The sequence below is a fragment of the Stegodyphus dumicola genome, chromosome 12, assembly GCF_044657685.1.
Source record: "Stegodyphus dumicola isolate Sdum_Otavi_A_Nest chromosome 12, ASM4465768v1".
Taxonomy (NCBI): domain Eukaryota; kingdom Metazoa; phylum Arthropoda; class Arachnida; order Araneae; family Eresidae; genus Stegodyphus; species Stegodyphus dumicola.
In genome coordinates, this window is record NC_140779.1 from 78,302,163 (window position 1) to 78,322,450 (window position 20,288).

At 33.4% G+C, this 20,288-nt stretch overlaps 1 protein-coding gene across 2 annotated transcripts in view; it reads left to right on the plus strand.

Moving 5' to 3' along the window:
- LOC118197275 (corticotropin-releasing hormone-binding protein-like) overlaps positions 1-20,288 on the plus strand; it is an 88,154-nt gene that overhangs the window by 44,072 nt on the left and 23,794 nt on the right. For both annotated transcript variants that reach the window (XM_035368771.2, XM_085806613.1), the window contains exons 2-3: positions 5,101-5,176; positions 16,955-17,112. In XM_035368771.2, the coding sequence (XP_035224662.1) occupies positions 5,101-5,176; positions 16,955-17,112 (234 nt within the window). The remainder of the gene's footprint in view (positions 1-5,100; positions 5,177-16,954; positions 17,113-20,288) is intronic.

Genomic DNA, 20,288 nt, shown 5'->3' on the forward strand with positions numbered 1-20,288 from the left:
GCCATTTGTGAAATGAACTCTGTTGCACTGAATACTTTGAATTTTGTGAAAGGAATATGTACGTCATTTATTAATATTTTATCCTTTATCTTATAATTCAATACAAAAATACCTAGGGCCCACCAGCGGCCGAGCGGTAAAGTCGCTGAACACTGGTAGTTCGGTCCGAGGTTCGAATCTCGCGAACGGGGCTGGCTGCATGGGCGTTTTCGTGGTTTTCCCCATGTGTAACGTGTATACGAGCCAGTTTTCCTTAGAAAGCCCTCCCCTTAGGCAGATAGCCCTCGTGTGCTTTGCCATAATTAAATACACCAAAAATACCTAATTGTAATTGCTTGATTAATAAAATTTTAATACATTATTAAAGGAATTAATTAAATAACACGATTAATTATACATGTCAATTCCTTTCAATTTATTAATTCTGTTAATAGTAGTACAATTAAAAAAATATTTTCTTTAAATCGTTGGCTGTGAGACTTCAAATAACTGCTTTGCATGGAATATCCACAAATTCTGAACGCGATTTCATATATAAGCTGGATTTAGCTTACATTTATGTTTTATATTATTCTGCATCTTATTATAACTAGAAAGTTGTCCGTTTCAGATGTTTAATGGAGTTAATTATGAACGCTTCGAGATATCGCGTTGGTGCATTTCATAGATTTTTCACACCTTTCTTGGGTTCTAAATTATTTAACTGCCCGCAATCAAAATTAATGTGTCACATAAATTCCAAAGTGAATTTTCACCACAAGGATTTCTAACTCTTTAAACAAAGAGACAGCATTTGAATGCTTTACATATATTCTACCTCATCACTAGTGAGGTTCTTTTTAATATTTATTAAAAGAAAAATATTTTTCTAGTGCAACACAAAGTATCTCACAAAATATAATTGAAAGAAAACATATCAACTTTAAATAAAGCAAATAAATGAAACACGTAGGATTAAAAAAAACAATAAAAGAATCTGAAAGCTCTCAGTTTTTATATCACGCCCAAAGGGGCGGTTTTTTTTCTTTTCATTTACATACACACACACGTTTCGAGAGTGTTTGGGCTAATGTTCTTTTGGACTAAAAATATTTAAAAACAACATATCTTTAGAATTTCCAATATACAGTCTCCCACGCTTGAGATAAAAATGTGTTTCGCGTACAGTGCGTCTACTGCTCGCCTTGAAATCATTGAGTTTGTTAATAAAAAATACGTTAACGTTTTAGAAAGTATGAAATACACAATAAAACAAACTCGAAATCCGAAATTTGGGTTTCCAGGTGTCACTATTTAGTCCAATTTTTTAAATTAATGATTTAAAGTTCTGTTATCTTTTAATGATAAAATTGTAACTGAGCTAATTTACTGCTTGATTTTGTACATCTGAAATTTAACTTCATGTTGATATTTAGAAAATTAAGCCCTTAACATTAAATTTAGTATCTAATCTAGGCTTAATTGAAGCAAAAAATTTATAACTAAGCGTTACCGAACAGAAACTAATTGATAAAAATAGGAGATGTGGGATAACCGTAACAAAACTGTTCAGTTTTCTAAGGGGCGCTACCAAACCCCTTTTATAAAACTGATCGATATTTGAGTAGTTTGTATCTTGCTTACTCCGATAATTTTTTCCAAAATTCTATACGCTTCAATGTTTTTAAAAATGAAGTTATTTTTTTATACATATACAAAACAAAAAATGGCAGTTATGGCAATAAATAATTCATACATATAATAAAAATACATATAATAATTATTACTGATTGGTGATTAGTGCTTTAGTGTAAAAGATTTTTTCATACGCTGGTTATACATCAGTTATGAAAATAAGTTATGTCATATGATACAACTTGATATTGCTATTGTATCATATCCAACGTCACATGGTGCAACTTGATATTATTATTGTATCATATCCAACGTATGACATACTTGATATTGGTATTGCATTATATCCAACATATGACATACTTGATATTGGTAGGTAGGTAGGTAGGTGACGGAAGACGGGGACGCCTGATGGCTACCAGAGATAAACAGGCATGTGTCCCTCGCCTTCCACTATCTAATGGCAACAATTCCCTGTGGCCTCAAGAGTCCACACCGGGAGCTTATTAAGGGTGCAGGAGTTTACATGGCCAAACAGGGGCGACTTAATAACATTGCTTGACTAATTACATAATTACAGGTATGAGACTTGTGGGACGGATTTACAGGTGAGAGGCTCAGAGCTAGGTACTAAATGTATGAAAACACAAAAACATGAAAATATACAGAAAACACACACGCAGAGGGAAAAAAAAAGGGGGGGAGAGGGATACACTTGATTAACACTGAAGACTTATGACAAATAAAGCACACTTAAAAATAATAATACACATATACCACATGTCAGATACATATTTGGCCTCATTGATCACATATACTGTACATTGTGGGGTGTGTTGTATTGTATCATACCCAATATCATATTATATTGTTACGAAATGTACAGGCGTGGTAAGATGGCTTCCTTGCAAAGCAGTTTTAAGGTTGCCATAAAATGGCAAAGGAAGGCAGGGTTGTCACATTTGACGAGAAATCGCCAATTTGGCAAAATTTGTGACAAAATTGGTGATGTGCCATGGACAGATGGAGAACCTTCTGGAACGAATTCTCACCGATTTAGCACAGAATATTCTCGAACACAAGCCGAAAGCTATATAAACCCTGCTGGTTCGCAGTGTGTGTGCCTCGTATAGAGTGCGAGAGAGTTAGTATCAAGAGTGTGCCTCGTCGAGAGGGCTAGTCAGAGTGCCTCCTCTTGAGTGCGAGAGAGTTAGTATCGAGTTGGTGTCTCGTCTAGCGAGTTAATCCCTGCGGAGTCGATCGAGTTGACAACCGGGCAGCGAGTGCCGAGTGGGTCGTCGAGTTCACCGAAGGAGTCTCTTAGTGTATCGCGGTTAATGCATCGTAAAGAGAGCGTGTTGAGCTCCGGGAACGACTGAGCCGAAGAGTCGGGAGCTGTGCTCTGTGTGTCGTCGAGTGCATCGCGAATTGTAGCGTGGAGAGTCTTAAGAGTACGTGGAGTTCCGAGAACGACCGAGCAGAGTCTGGAGCAGTACTCTAGTGCTTTGCCGTGAAGCTGTCTCCATCGTGATAGCCTGATAACCTGAAGGCTGTGTCGCTGATCGTGTCAGCGTGTTTATAGTAGTTCATTGACGACTGTAAAAACGTGTTTTGGAGCTGTCTTGACAATACTGACCAATAAAGTGTGTTTCGATACTTCATCAAGTGCGAATTTGCAAGAGATATTATACAAACTGTGAATGAGAGTAAGAAGAATATTGGTATCGAGATATAAAAAAGAAGAAAATCATATTGAAAACAGAAATAATTGAGGTAACTTATAAATTTAAGATGAATTTTGATAATATAAAGAAGATTTGAATAATAATAACTAATTGAAAGTAAAACTTATAAAGATTTTAAACTTCAGAAAAAAGACAGAAATGGAAACGACACATTTATGTACTAATTCACCGAGAGTGTGTTTGGAATGTATGTATTTACTTTACGTTTTTTTTTTTTTTTTTTTTTTTCTGTTGTTATACCGTTGTGGTTTGGCCTGTCCCCTCATAGCCATATGGCAGGTTTCGCCTGCTAGGTGGGCTGGGGGCCAGTGCTTAGAACTAACTAACTAACTTACTTCAAGTGTCGCCGTTATTCACTCTAAATTCACGCGAACCCCGTACGAACGTGAAGGAAGGGAAAAAAAACGTAACTGGTGTCAGAAGAGAAAAACGCAACAATATGATATCATACCAATATCAAGTATGTCATACGTTGGATGTGATACAATACCAATATCAAGTTATAACATATGGGCGCTGGATATGATACAATGCCAATATGAAGTAAAAATGCAAAGTTTCAGTAATTATGAACATAATTATTATTGCCTTAATGGTAAAGGATTGATAATTAATTACAAACTCCGATTCACAAAAGTGGAGACATCCGTTTATCCTAAAGATACCTTCATTTCCTCTCGCGAATCGAATTTCTTTCTCTTTCAGCAGTTTATGAGATTAGTTCATGGTGCACACAACGATTACCATTAATGAAAACTTTGAGATTACCAAATATTATTATTTTTGTGCAAATGAAATGCTTAGACAAAAGACAAAACCAAAGCCAAATGGCTCTTTGCATGAAAGTACTGCGCGTAGAAAGAAAAGCATAGCATATGAAGTCTTAATAGAGCATCATAAAGACTGACATATTTATATTAATTTCGTCGAAAAACTAGGCCTCGTGAAGCTGCTAAAACTGTGGATAAAAAAGAGTATGTATTCTAATTGCAGTTTCTTAGTACAACAAATTAAGTTCTTTGATTCCACAGAAATTGATACATTACAAAACATTAAATGTTGATTCTGGGTTAATCAAATATCAAATCTACTAAAAACGACCAAATATATTACAATTAAGTGTAAAAAATAAAATTTTTGAATGTGGATAAATGATTGTTCTTTTTTACCGTATTATATTTTAGTTTGACAGGAATATGAAGCTGTCTGCAACTAGTAATAGCATTTCTTTCAGCATTTTCAATTAATGCTTTAACTGAAAACTTTGATTTAATCGCTGTTTAAATAAAAATAGCTTTAACGTACTGTTATTAAATTGGTTATTCTTTATTCTTGTTTTCAGAATTGTGACTAAAATATTTTGTTAAAATATCTAAAATAAAAATTTTTGCTTTATGTTAGAGATCCCGTCTTTCTTCATTTTTTCCCTAATCCAGACTGTGTTCTTAGCCCTTTCAACATACTGCCTCAGACTTTTATATTTAAAGTAACTTTTGTTTAACTGAGCTTTTCAATTTTCGTATTTCAACAGTTTATTCGTTGCCAAAGAACCTTTTAAACGATTAAATTGTATAAAATAAAAGGGAAGCAAATGTCAGCGCTTTCTTCCATTTTATTTTTTAAAGGCCTTTAATTATCAGTAAAAGTATTTTTTTTTTCAAAAATTTTACCGTCAATTCAGGCTTTAGTTTCGTATTTCTAATTCGTTTTAAAACATTAAACATTTTTTTTTTTTTTACAGAATGTTCAAGCACAAAGGAAAAGATTCTCCATATCGTCCGACAAAGTTATACCTCTAGAATACGACGAATCAGGAAGTAAGCCTTTCTTGCATTTATTTGAATTAATTTCATTATCACTGCCTAAACATTGCATATATAGAACTAACAGCACATAATGTATTATTTCATAAGGTTATAAAAATCTTATTGAAAATTTCTTAATACCCAGTGTATCCACGTGTTAATAAATATTTTATATGGCTTTTATTTTAGTTGCCCTATAAGGTATTCTTGGCATGCCAGGAAGGCATGCCAAGAATGCCTGGCATGGCCTTCGAAGGCGGGCATGCCTTCGTGGTGTGGCGGTCTGCACGCTCAGCGCGTAATTGAGAGGTCTCTGTTTCGAGTCCCGGCGAAGGCGCTGCTAATTTTTCATCTTTCCTGCTTCCAAAAAATACCTAATGTCTCTACAGTGGCGCTCGAACTAAAAGGGTGTTGGATGATGATTCTCCTTCCGCGGGATTTGGCGATTGGGTCCCCTAAAAACCCCAGTCGCCCTTTAAAAGGGGGCTATAAAAGGTATTTCTCCCGCCTTCGTGGTGTGGTGGTTTGCACGCTCAGCGTGTAATTGAGAGGTCCGTGGTTCGATTCCCGACGAAGGTGTTGCATATTTTTCGTCTTACTTGCTTCCAAAAAATACCTAATGTCTCTGCAGCCCTACTCAGTCTTTTACCATTATTTTGGTGAGATGGAATACTGCATGTGATAGCATAACCGAAAAGCTATCAACCAAGGAATAATGCAAACTAAAAATTCATATTTGACAACAGGGCATGTTAATGTTTCTCATGCTGAAAAGATGAAAATTCTGTAAGAGAACTAGTTCAAGCCGAGATTCAAAATAAATCTAAAATAACCTTCCGTTAGACCCTGTTTTTAGAGAAAACTCGCATATCTCAAGACATAGGCAATGATTTCTTTTCTTAAAAACTAATTTTCTACTACTTAAGCGGCTTACCATAAACCGGTGTTAATATAAGTTTGAGTCTTGCCTAATTTTAAATTACATTTAGCTTAATCGCATCGGATTTTGATGGAATGTATAATAGTAGAATAACATGCTGATTATTAAATTTCGATTATTAATACAGAGTATGAAAACATGACATGATAATGATAAACGCGATTATCAAATAAGTATAATAAGTGTGTGTGTGTGTGTGTTAACAGTTTCCATACACAAGCAGTTTGTTAAAAAATGTATAAGTAAACTAGACAAAATCAAACAACTGCTTTAGTTTAATTTAAATACTGGTTCTTCCATTGTCATTCAAACTCTGGTAATGTTAATTTTTAAAAAATTTTCCTAGTGAAAGAATTGGTTTAAAGCCTCAAAGCTACCGTTTAATATACCAGCTCTTCTGTAATTTATTAGCGTAAGTTTATTTCTAATTAAGGAAACAATTATATTTAATTATGCGATATCTTATCTACAGAATGCGTTATGCCTCCAAGAGTGGAAAACCCAAAGCTAAGAATTAGTCTTTTATAAGTAAGTATATTATTCATGTATACAATGGGAAGCCCATTTCTAAAATAAAATGCAAATGCGATGTAATCTTCGTTGGTGCTATGCTAGTCCGTACCTCTAATTTTGAAATAAGAGTAATATTAAATCTAAACTTAAATTCAAGTGCGTAAAAGTACTTTTTGCTCTGATATAATTGTCGTCTTCTCTGCTAAACAAGCATATAACTAAACTACAGTAATACAGAAATATGGTTTGACTAAATAGTTTATTAATGTTATGTTATATAGTGTAACTTAACAAATACTGGCCTCTACTTTTTACGAGAATTAAGAATTGCAATGTTTAAAGCAGCAAAATACACAATCTAACCCGGCCTATACAACATTGTCTATGTAATAACCTGGCCCCAGCTAATGAGTTCTTAAGCCTAAAAGCCAACTCATGTCCAAAATCACTCAAAAATTTACCGATCAACCGGGTAAAAAGGTTTGCTTCTGCGGCTATCAAGCTACTCAACGATTGTTGCAACACTCTTTCTAAATGACATTCGCTGTCTATTTAAGCTCAGATTTATTTTGCATTCTGGTGAAAGTCGACGAAAGAAATAGAAGGTGCAGGTAAGAAATAACCTCAAAATAACGTGTTACCTTATACATGATTGTATACGTGAAGCACGTATCCTGTCTTATAAAAGAAATTTTTCAAACTGTAAATGTTATATTGATGATGATTAGAAACCAAAGAAGGAGCTAACTAAACAAAGTACAGTTTCTAGAGTCCATTGGAAATTTCGGATCAGGAAACCTAAAAATAAGTATGATTTAAACCGCAGATTTTCCATTTGCCAGACAGATATGCTAAGCACTTACAACACAAAAGTACACTTGGGGAAGCACATCCTGTTGATTACAGAGTATACAGAAGGAAATGTAATGACGCCTTATAATTCCACAGAGCTTAAAAGACGACTAAGAAGAGGCATGAAATCCAGCCGACCAAATCCAAGTGGTGATTTAATATTGCCCGCAGCATCTTCATTTAGGTACGAATGTCTAGAGCTATTAAGCTTTTAGTAACGCGAGTAATCAGCAATGCCCTTACGGGACTCGAACCACAGATCTTCCAACTGCCAGCTGGGCGTGTTAAGCACTCACACCATGAGGGCACGCACTAGGGAACAATAATTCATTGCAAATTACCTAAAACACATTCACGCCATTATATTTATCGCCATAACGTTAAACATAAGAAATAATAGAAGCAAGCGTTATGTTAAATGCACAATTTGCTATTGCTAGTATGTAGGAAATTCAGTTTTGTAAATTTTTCTGAGCTTCATTCTATTATAAATATTCATATCACGGTAATATTATCCATTATAGTAATTTACTGCAATATCCTTTAGAATTTAGTTAATAAGTCCTATCGTAAAATTAATAAAATTCAGCTGCAGTTATAGTATATTAATCTAAGGTCTTATTATAATTAAGATGAATAATATTGTCTATAGCACATATGTTTATATATGATGGTGATAAATATTCTCAAGACAACCGTAGTGCATGTAATTACTAAGTACTTTAGTATAATACTCTAAAAGCTCCAACTATTCTCATGACATCTATAGCGCAAGTAATTATTAAGTACTCTAACACAATACACTAAAAGCTCTCATTTCATGAAGACTTAATCTACTTCCGTAAACAATTATATATCTGCCATCAGAATCTGTTTGTACAGCTCTCAGCCAAGGTGCTGTGTTTAGTTTGGGAAAATAACCATAGAATGAATCGGTTATCACCAATGAATGAAAACGTGTCACTGTAGATAAGAAAAAGATATATTGGTTAGTTCTTTGCTCATATGCTTTACAGCATTCATTTCTATGTAAACCTAAGATGGGAAAGCTTTTAGAAAATCTTGAAAAACTTTATTTGAAACACTGCTATATCTGTGAATAGTTGACACCTGAGATCGAAGACCGGTACTAATTGACAAGTTGAGTGACGAATTTGATGTCTTGCTGTCTGATTTACGAAAGACGACGCGATGTGAGAAAGACAGGCATGTCATCTATTCCAAATATATGTCTATGTGGCTTCTGGATTTAGTACTGTTTTATGAGATTCCAGGAAATAAAATTCTAAAATATCAAAAATTTTCCGAAATCGAGGACATAAATCTGTAAACATTTTGTATTGATAATAGTTATAGTCAAGTTCGATGTGATTGAATGAAATGGTTTATGTTTGTAATGGAAAGAAATTCTAAGACAGATACCCCAGATTATTTTTATAAATATGTATATATGTATAATGAATAAATACAAAGAAAAAGCAGAAAAACAAAAAGTACAGTGACGCTGAATAATAGGCACACACACACACACACACACACACACACACAAAAAAAAAAAAAAAAAGGGAGAAAAGAAATTTTCTTCTTTTGTTGGATCGTCATTAGGTGGCTGAGGCAATAAAAGAAGTTGTTTTTAATACTCTTTCGGCCGACTATAGTCAGCCCAAGCCAAGAAATTCTCCTGGAATAGAGCGCCAAGTTTACACCTGAGCCTTGAGCACATTACAGGTGCCAGTGCCATTTAGCTCAGTTCCGCCCCCAGTTTTGATGGAGAGCACATCGGAAAATGGGTCCGAGGGTCTCACTCCTCTTTCCCTACCACGAACCTCTCGAGAAGACTTTCGACTCGCCGCATATTTAGAGTGCTCCCATCCCGCACGGCCACTATACATTTAGAAGAATCCTGCCTTCTCCAGGATTCGAGCCCGGGGCTTTCGGCACGGCAGTCAGCGACGCTAACCGCTATACTGGTTGGGCGGCCGAAAGGCATCTATATATATATATATCAGCCTATTATAGAGAAGCTATGAAGACAGTAGAGTAGACATGAATGTTGATTAGAAGTTGATTAGAAGTCCGTAAAGATAACAAATTTGATTTTAAAACTTCTAATTTATGTCTAATGTAAAAACAAATAAATTTTCCGCAAAGAAACATTTTCAAGATCACATAATACGGAAGATTACATACAACAATCATCAAAATTTTTATCCAGAAAAAAAGATGTATATAATTAATTTTCAATGCATTCAATTTTAAGGTTTGTCCGCAGAGGAAAAACTTAGTAGAAATATTTAACAAGATGTATTATTGAGTACTAATAACTTATAAAAAAAAGGCATGTTTGAAGTGCTTACTTAGTTCGTCAAATAATTAATTGAATATTACACATTAGCGTAAAATCTGTTTTGTTTGAAGTATAAGTAAAGAATATTAAAACCGCGGAAAGTCAAATAAATTTGAATTACTTCTTTATTTTGTGTTAATTTTTATGTTTTGATTCTAAATAATCACGCAAATTACTCTTTACTTAATTTCTATGATTTTTTAATGTATTCGCATTTTACTCATTCTTAGGTTTTCTGTTTTCCTTCTCAATCACTTTTTTAATCGTCTAAACTGTTTCTCTCTTTAGGAATAAATAAGTAAAACACAGATTGTAGTTATGATTTGAAACGAAGAAATTGTCTCGACAAATATTTTCTGCAACCTTAATATTTGGCTTATCTTCCATTCTTGCGTACCTGGCCCAATGATATGTGTGTTGAATTAAGATATTATATAAGATTTGTAAGAAAATCGGAAATGTGTTTTCTCGTAGAAATTCAATCTCACAAATATTATTATAACTGCTAGATAAGATGAACGCAAAATAAGAGCATTCTTGCTTGCATTTAATTTCTTTTCATATACATAAATACATTTTACTGCGTTTATCATTGGCTGCCTGAAAGCCCGTTGTAACGATTTACTAAAATTTTAGTTTCAAACCGAATTTGACGTTTAAATTAATTACAATTTTTTGTTTTATGTTTATGTGTCACATATTGACTTTAAGAAGGATATTGATTAAAGACTGATAAATAAAGGCCGCAAGGCACCGAATGAAATCAGCATGTCCTTATACGAATTCTTAATTAGTACATACTAATGTATTTAATTACGTAACACGTGCTTAATTTAAGGATGCCTAAAAATTACATCTTTAAAGTTAAAACACTTAGACAGTAATCACGTGCATTTGATGATGAAAAATGTAATGTTGTGCTGCATACAAACTAACAAAACAAAGTAGTCAAGAAGATAGTTCACAAAAAGAGTGTACCTTCTTTCACAGGTTAAGAACATTTTAAGCTTCATTCGAATTAAGTACCAAAGTTGTGACATTTAATTCTGTTGAAGTCTGAAATCCTATTTATAGAGACATAAATTATTTTTTGAAAGCGGGAGAAATGAAAACTGAGCAATGCCCTCGCCGGGACTCGAACCACAGACCTCTCGAATATGCGCCGAGCGAGCTGCCCATTACACCACGAAGGCATGCTAAGAAGGCGGGAGAAATATATTAACCAATTAATTTTGAAAAAAAAAAAAAAAAAGAGATTTATATCCATACTGGGTTGCAATTTAAAAACATTTTAACACGAAGAAATACATAATAAGATAGTTAATACATAATAAGTTACTGACTTATATTATCGCCTAGCGGGATTTATAGTTTTCTTAATGTAAATTAGCAAGATTTGTTTTAATACCAAACATTGCATTCAGCTTTCAAGAAGAAGCTATTGATGTTTTTTTTCATTGTAAACTAATTATGCAAGTTATTTGACTAATTAACGGGTTGCATTGATATAAATGCTAGATATAAATATAGATTAGCGGAAAAGAGCTGAACGGAAAAGTGACCTTTAAATAAAGAATTTCAGAAAAAATGGCAGTTTGAAACAGAGGCCGATATAAAAATCTTGAGATGTTATAAGGTATTTCTCCCGCCTCCTTAGCGTGCCTTCGTAGTGTAGTGGTCTGCATGCTGGGCGCGTATTTCAGAGGTCCGTGGTTCGATTCCTGGCGAAGACGTTGCATATTTTTCATCTTTCCTGCTTCCAAAATACTAAATGACTCTATAATGTGAAATGACTAAATAAGAAAATGTTATTGTTTAGTCAATGTAAATGTTTTATGTGAAATGACTAAATAAGAAAATGTTATTTCAACACTAAAGGAGCTAACAAAAAATTGTTTACGTATCAGCTGAAAACCAGATTTAACGAAACAAAAAGAAGCAACGATATATCAATGTTTTCTTTCGTTTTGAAAATACTGCTAAATTACTTTATGTATATATACAGTTTATTTTAGTACCATATATGGGTGTTAAAGTGTCCGTATTTGGATGACTCAGGAATGAGTCCTAACATTCATAATAATAAAAAATTTGCACAAAACTTACCTAAAAATACGCCCGACATTTATTCAAAGAGAAAAGCAACGTAACTTTTTTCTAAATGTCACTGTAGTTATACTGCTATACATTTACATTAAGCATACTAATTAACTTTATAGTAAAGTATTTTATTCACTTTCGGAAATACAGTTAAATTCCTTCCGATGTGATTTTGACACCCAACTTGAGTATCCTGACTGCTATATCTTACGTGATGGGACTACTGCTTGGGAATTATTTTAAAGAAATTAAAAAGATTTCAAGTTCTTTTATAATTTAGGGAAAATTCAGCATTGTTTTAATTTTTAGATAAAATTTGTACACATATTTTCATGTGAGAGACAGGCATGTAGTTTTTATGCAAGCTGTAAGAAACCAACAGCCATTTCAAGCAGAAATTTCTCCAAGTTAAAATTGCATATTAAAGTGCTGCTTTTGCAACTAATGTTAAATTTTCCAACTAAAACTCAAGGTTATTCCACTTAACATGCTGCTACTCTTTCTGATTTCTAGATTGGTTAGCGATGCTGCTAGCCGCATTGAAGGGCCAGGATTGTGCCCGTGAAGACATTGATGTTTTGGGTGTATTGTGTCTGCACAGCAGGGAGCACTTAAAATGCTGGGGAAATGAAAGTTCTCTCGAACGATTTAGTGATATGGAAACAGGAATGATTGATCCACAAATACAACTGCTCGGGCACACTCCATCAAAACTGATAGAGAGTTACACAGTTCATGAGGTGAGATCTGCATAACAAAGGTGAAATTCTGGTGTTCCGCGCACTTCCAGAAGGTCCCTTTCACTGTGTGAAATGTTGTTGCAGGTTCCGAACACAGATTGTCTACGAAGAATGTCTGGCGCGCTATCACCTGTCATTAAACGAAATACTGCCCTTCGGGACAAAACTGTTGTTGATTCTAAGGCAGGTCCTCTGAACACATATGTAACAATTTTTACAAGTTCTATCTGATTTGTAGGCCTACAAAAATGTTTAGAATTTTATCACCTGAAAAAAAAAAAAAGTTTCATTACTATCCTGGAACAACAGTTCGTTATTACAGATATTAGCAACGTAACATTTGCTTTAAATAAGCAGAACATTCCGTCAAGCAACTTCCTCCTATAGATCTAAACTTGTATATCGTAATGTTCCTTCCTTAGCCGGTTAACAAAAAGAATATGCTACAATGGCAAGATAAAGTATCCATGTAAATGGAAGACTTCCACAGAAAGAGTGACTTTATTATTGTTCTTATTCTTTATAAGCTACCAATAGCTACAAGTAAAGGTAGAAGTGCACCACACAACGGAATTTCACCATTGGTCGTACAGATATAGTCCCACGCAGTAACTGTGCAATTTCTCCTCGTTTTGAGAGAAAAAACTGCGTTTGCTCCACTGACAAGGAAGATAATAGCTTTCCTAAATATATACTAGTTAACATGCCCCACCAGCTGTGGATCTTCCTAAGACAGTCTGATAGTCTCTCTTCTTTCCCTATCACTGCGTTCTTAAGGGAACTTTCGGCTCGCCGCGTATTGAGTCATTCCTTGCTACACAGACACCATACATTTAGAAATATCCATGCCTTCTCCTTGATTCGAACCCGCGCCCATCAATACGACAGTCCGTGTCACTAACCACTATATTGGTTAAGCGGCCCAATTTTTCAACAATAATTTTCTCTTTTTTTAATGCATCGTAAAACTGAATTTCTTATGCATTCCTTGAACAAGTTTATTTCATTACATTCATTCATTCATTCAAGATACATTATTATTTTTTTAAATTATGATTTATTTTTACTAGTATATCAGTCTATTCTTGTTATTTTTATCCCGATTTATCGCTGTTAATACATAACTGAAAGCCTTGCTAGCCGTTTTTCTCGTTGTTGACTGTATATTTCGGAAACTAGTCACTACTTGGCATATCTTTGCTTATTAATGAAACACATGCGATTTTCTTTTGTCTGTTCCTTCCTTTCTCAATTATGTCAAAGGAAAATAAAACGCATTTGACACACCTCGAAGGTCTATGTCATACTAAGAGCGTCTGTACGCAACATTTCCGACAGTATTGCGTCTCGCGGGACTTATAAAAACGCGAGTTAATTTTTGCTTTAGATGCAGAAAATTAATGTATGTGAGGAGCTTTTCTTTCATTTTTCTTTTCTGTGAATTTCTACAAAGCATTTCCTCTGTTTTTCCTTGTCACAGGTTTCACATATTACGAAATTCCAAATTTTTTGTTTCTGTCTGACTTTGACACTTAATGATACCTTTGAGACATAACAGCTGAACACTGATCACTCTCAGAAATAAAAGAGCATACTTATTAATAATGTATAGTAAGAGCTCGGGTACATTCGCTTAGGCCGATTTTTCCGCATTGCGCAAGTTCATTTAAATACGTATTCTTTCTCTTCCACTTTGCCTTAAATCGAGCGAAAATCTTCACTGTTGAATAACTGCAACTTAAAGTGCCTACCGGTAACGTTGAACAAAAGCATTTAAGTTAAATGTATTGTCAACTCAAAAGAGAAGTTTAAAGAACAATTATCAGCAAGTTTTTAACTGATTTCCCTTCTCAATAAATGGTAATCGCATCCATTAAAACAGTCTTCTCAAACTGGATGTCAGCGAGACGCATTCAGCCTTCGAAGCAATTTTATATGGCCCGCTAAGACATTTTAATTATTTATTTGTTGCATAGATTTCAAGATAATAATATCTGAATTTTGGGTTTGTATTATTTAAAAAATGAACATATATAAGGCACCAGAAAATATATAAGTGTAGTTATTTTATTTACAATATGATATAAAGTTATTCAAACATCTGATTAACTGTTATTCGCACTTTTCAAAATATAAATTAGCATAGTTACGAATGTTTTCACTAAGAATAATCGCTTTGATGGAAATACACTCTTACGAGAAAAGCTTTTTCCACAGCTGAAATTTGATTTAAAAAAAAAAGAATGCGATTGACAGACGAGCACTTACTAATCGTGATGAAGATAATTACTAATAATTTCTCTCTAAAACTGCAAAAATTATCAGAATATAAACGCCATCGATTGCGAAACGTTTATAATTACTTACATACAATTACATATATTTTTTTGTGGCGAAGAAAAATTTAATAAATAAGATAAAAACTAGATTGTCATTATTAGTCATTATTATTGTCATTATTAAGGGGCTTTGTCTCTGAAGAACTGTTGTTTTCGTTTTGCGATTTTGCGTTGAATCGCTATAAATGTCCGTTTCATTTTTCAAATGTTAGAGACCTGCATTATATTTGAAGAAATTAAATAATGAAAAAATCTGCATAAATGTATGTATATTTCTCACATTGTGATAACACAACGGTACATAGAGACATCGAATTTTGAATGACGCAATCCTCCTACGAATATGGACATGTGGAAGACCAAATTTGAAATTTGGAATTTGCTTTATTATCGATTTCATATTTTGTAAAACTTTAACGAATTTTTGAGTAACAAACTCAACGATTTAAAAGCGCCCAATGGCAACAATCTACGGGGGGGGGGGACCTTTTTATCTCCAGCGAGCGGAACTGTGCATCGGAAATTCTAAAGATATGCTGAGAACTAGCATAGTTTTCATAATTAGTTTATTTTTAACTCATTTAATCATTTAATAATTAATCAAAAATTGTTATAATTATTTGAAAGAAGTATCAGTTTAAGAATTCAGTACTTAGTTGTCAGATATCCTTGAATTATTAATTGTAACCAACAAAAATGTCTTTCATTTTCCAAATTTTACATTCCAGACAGAAATTAAATGTAAACTGTGTTTGTTTCCTTTATGATATTATTATTATTGTTATTTATGTTACATTTTAATAAAGCGATTTGCAAGTGATATTTAAAACTTTTATAAAATATTTTTAAATTTTGTTAATTCAATTTTTCGCTTAAAAATATTTGGCCCGTCTGTTCTTTACAGATCGAGTTTGAGACCCTAAATTAAAGAATGTACTGTTTCCCTGCTAACTAACAATAAAAATGGTTAAATTGCATGCTCTAATGAAGCATGCAATTTAGCTACTTTTATTGTTATTGCTTGTCTAATTGTGCATTCTATAATAACTAAAACTGCAAAACAATCTTGGTCTCTAGATGCCAGATTTACGGCGCTCCGCAGTTCGTTTTTTTTTTTTTTTTTTTTTTTTTTTTTTTTTTTTTTTTAATTTTATTTTAGAGGAGGGGGTAGATTTTATATAAAAAATATCGGGCTTTATGCTATATTCCAGGTTTTCTTAGCGTAATAAATTTTTTTGCAGAGGCTCCGTGGCGCAGTGGCTAGCGCATCGCGCAGCAGCACCACAGGTCCGGGGTTCGATCCCCGGGCTGGGCAAGGTCGACTCTTAGCCCTTCATCCCTTGATTTTGATTCTTTGGGTCGATGAAATGAGTACCAAGTTCGCTTGGGGGCTAAACACTGGGGTCCTGCGACAAGCTAACCACCTGTTCAGGGCATATGCTTACGCACCCCGGGGCCCACGGTCAAGAAAGCAGATTTCGGGGCACTGCAGGCATTGGACCGTTAGGGCTGTTACTCCACTGAGTTTAGTAGTTTTTATATTTTTGTGCAATATACTTGCTCGGAGTCTAGGTTTAGGAGCTGATTCACAGATTCCTTTGGCAGACCCTATCTGTTATCTACGTAGAGAGCCAGCCATTCGTTCTTGAGTGAATATAAAACATACAGCCTACACTGCTTAGGTATTGTAACTACCTAATCTTCTACTGGGATGTCAAAATCTTCTTTAAAAAGCAATTTGAAATAAGATAAAGAAAACCTATCGTTTTCTTTCCTCTGCAGCGTAAGTTTTCTGTTTTATACATTTCTTATTTGTATACAAAAAATTACTAAGTAAATTTAAGTCTTGTTTAATTAATGTATAAATCATTTATAGTATTACAAAATTCCTATTCAATTTCAGAAATTATTATAAATTTCATATTTAATTATTATTACAAATTTCCTATTCAATTTCAGAATGCATCTATGTAAAGTCTGAAGAAGGTTTATATCTCTTCTCTTCTCCTGGAACATCACAAGTGTGTGGATTTTATGTAATTGCCGATCCTCAACATACAGTCCATTTTACTTTCCACGAATTTCGTATCTCATGTGAGAAAGGAGGACTTTTATCGGTAAGCATTTTTTCTATTTAGATATTGCATTTACACCAGATGTGCTATGTAAATAATAATTTCTAATGAAAACACTACTTAAAATTCGACAAAGAGGGTTTCACATGTAGATAGCTCTCACCTGAATCTGTTAAATTTGTTTTAAATCCAAATAGTCCATTTGTCAATAAACTGGAGAAATCATAAAGGCATGTATTCATATGTTCGAGAAGCTGCATTTTATTGCTGCACGATGCAAAGTATTGTAAAGAAGCCAAGGGTAAAGAATGAATGATGCATATATAAATACAGTTTGCTCTGAATTTCCTCAATAGATATTATGTGTGCTTTAGTTTAAAAATAAATGCTTAAAATAATAAAAATGTTTTTATTGAGTGTGTGTGTAATTATGGCAAAGCCTCGAGGGCTATCTGCCTAAGAGGAGGGATGCCTTCGTGGAGGACTTTCTGAGGGAAACTGGCTCGTATACACGTTACACATGGGGAAAACCACGAAAAACGCCCATGCAGCCAGCCCGTTCGCGGGATTCGAACCTCGAACCGAACGACCAGTGTTCAGCGACTTTACCGCTCGGCCACTGGTGGGCTTTTTTATTGAAATACGAATGTCACATTGCACAGCAGAAATGGTCTTTTAACAACAATCATTTGATTGTTATAATATCAGTTTCAACATTGAGTTATAAAAGAGATACAGAAATGATCCATTCATTATTATTTTCGTTACAAAATGTTTTTGATTTTTTGAATTCTTGAACAAAGTAAATTTAACGGTTAGATAATATTTGGTATTAAGACTAAAGGCTGATTCCTTTCTTTGATCTTGTCAGTTGGAAATCAATACTTTCCGATAGAATTATTTACCCCTGTAGTTCTATTCCACGCTTTATCTCTAAACTTAACTACATGAAATGCAACAGAATATATCAGTAAATTCAACGAATATCACACTGTGAAGTTTTTCACAATTTTGAACCACATTTTTTTCAGTCAGTATGTCTTATACTCGAAGTATCTCTGAGATTATTTTGCGCTTCTTCAAGCAGATCTCTTCGCACCTGCTTCCATTCCGGAAGCAGCCAGGTTTTTAAATTAAGCCAGGTTTTTGAATTCTAACTCTCTTAGTGTGAAAAATAAATAAATAAAAAAGAATCTGTGCTCATGAACATGTTGCCGTCTTTAGTCTAGGATCAGCAATCGAAGAATTCTGCAAAACGATGCAACGATGCATTAAGACCCATCAAGATAAATGGCAAAACCTTTTTCAGAACGGTGATCTACACTCAATTTGCTTAGATCACGGACGATATCGAAAATTGCGAACGCTCAGCCGAACTTTCCTATGACCACTGATCACATTTTCTTCAATCTTGATAGCTTTCTAAAATGCTTAGGAAGTATTTGAATACTTTCATAGCACTCTCACACTTTTATTGTCTTCTTTAATTCTCTTGTTTTCTCGTGTTCTGCTGGAATTTAATTACTATATTTCTCGTGTTCTGCTGGAATTTAATTACTATATAGCTATTCTCTAATGGATCTTTCAATGCTTATTTAATTTCTTCAAGAACAAGGTATGTCTCATACTATATGTACTACTGTTTTTATAAAGAATCCACTTTTAGTTGAAAATTCTTTATGTATAAATATGTGATATAAAAAGTATGAAAAACAAAATTCTAATTTTAACTTGAAGTAACCCATTAAGTTTCCTGTTTAATTTGGTTATTTTATCTTTATATCAGTACTGTATGCATATATATATATATATATATATATAACTAATTCAATATCTGTATATATATATATATATATAATTCAATATCTGTATATATATATATATATATATATATATATATATATATATACAGATATTGAATTAATGAACTGAAATTCATTGAAATCAAAATACTTGCGAAATAGCTGCAAAGTAAGATAATAATAATTTATTTGCTAAATGAGATTATTATGTTATCTCCTAATATAAATTTAGTAGAATGTATTTAAATAAAGTAATCCAAAATTGTGAAATTTGATCCCGAAAATAATATTTTTTAAGAAACTTATGTATATATATATATATGTATGATATAAGAAAATATGATAACTGCTTCAAAAATAATTAGCGACCTCAAAATTAACGATTCTAGATTTGGTGTTCTCCGCCTAAATTCATCTGTTCTCCCAAATTCGAGATCTTTCTGTGTTATGTAACAACCTAAGATTAACCAATTATAGCTTGTCTCTACAATTACATCAGACTTAGTATAAATACTCTTGACACAAAAAACTATGTCATTCTTCTTCTTCTACCTTCAGCACCCAACATCCACGCCCCTTTGCTTCACCGTCTAAAATGCTTGCGTCTTATTTTTAAGAAACCAATGTAAATTACGATTGAATAAATGTCTGCCAAACTAATTGGATATGTGTGAAAATAAAGATTGGTGATTTATCGAAATCCAGTTCGTTATCTTCAGCTGTATGTCTTAACCATAAGCTATGAAGACTGCAAGCTGATTCCCCCTACGCAATAAATTATGACATATATATGTGTGTAATGAAATCAAGCAATGAATGAATTTTATCATGTGTTCTTAAATAAAATAAAAGACTTTGAGTCTAGTTTTAAAGAAACTTTCTCTGCAGCATGTTTACCTTAAAACTGAACGAATTTATTTGTGATGATAAATAACTTTTAGAGGAAAGCAACATTTAAAATTCTTATTGTGACATTCAGCATCACTAATCTCATAAAAGAAAATACTTACAGTAATAATTCTACTACCGGCGTCGAAAAACACTATCGTATATAAAAATGTACGTTTTCTCTTTCGAGAGCTTTTCTTTACTTCTTCTTTTTAAATAAACATCTTCTCAATTACTTCTTTTCACTATTTTTTCTCTTAAAATTACGTTTGTCGCAACAAAATGTGTGAATAATTTCCATGTTAAAGCATTCCGTTTTCTTCCTATTTGAAACAAAATCAATCCCCAGTCAATTACCTGAATTCCTAGTATATTGCTGCTTGTAGAAAGAATTGCTTGGAATTTCCTTAACGAAGAGCTATTTATATGGCATCAACAAGTCTTATTTACGGCTTTAAAATGAAAATGCAGTGTTTTTTTATTTTACATCCTCAGTCAGTAACTTAAACGAAGAATTTAGTGCGATAC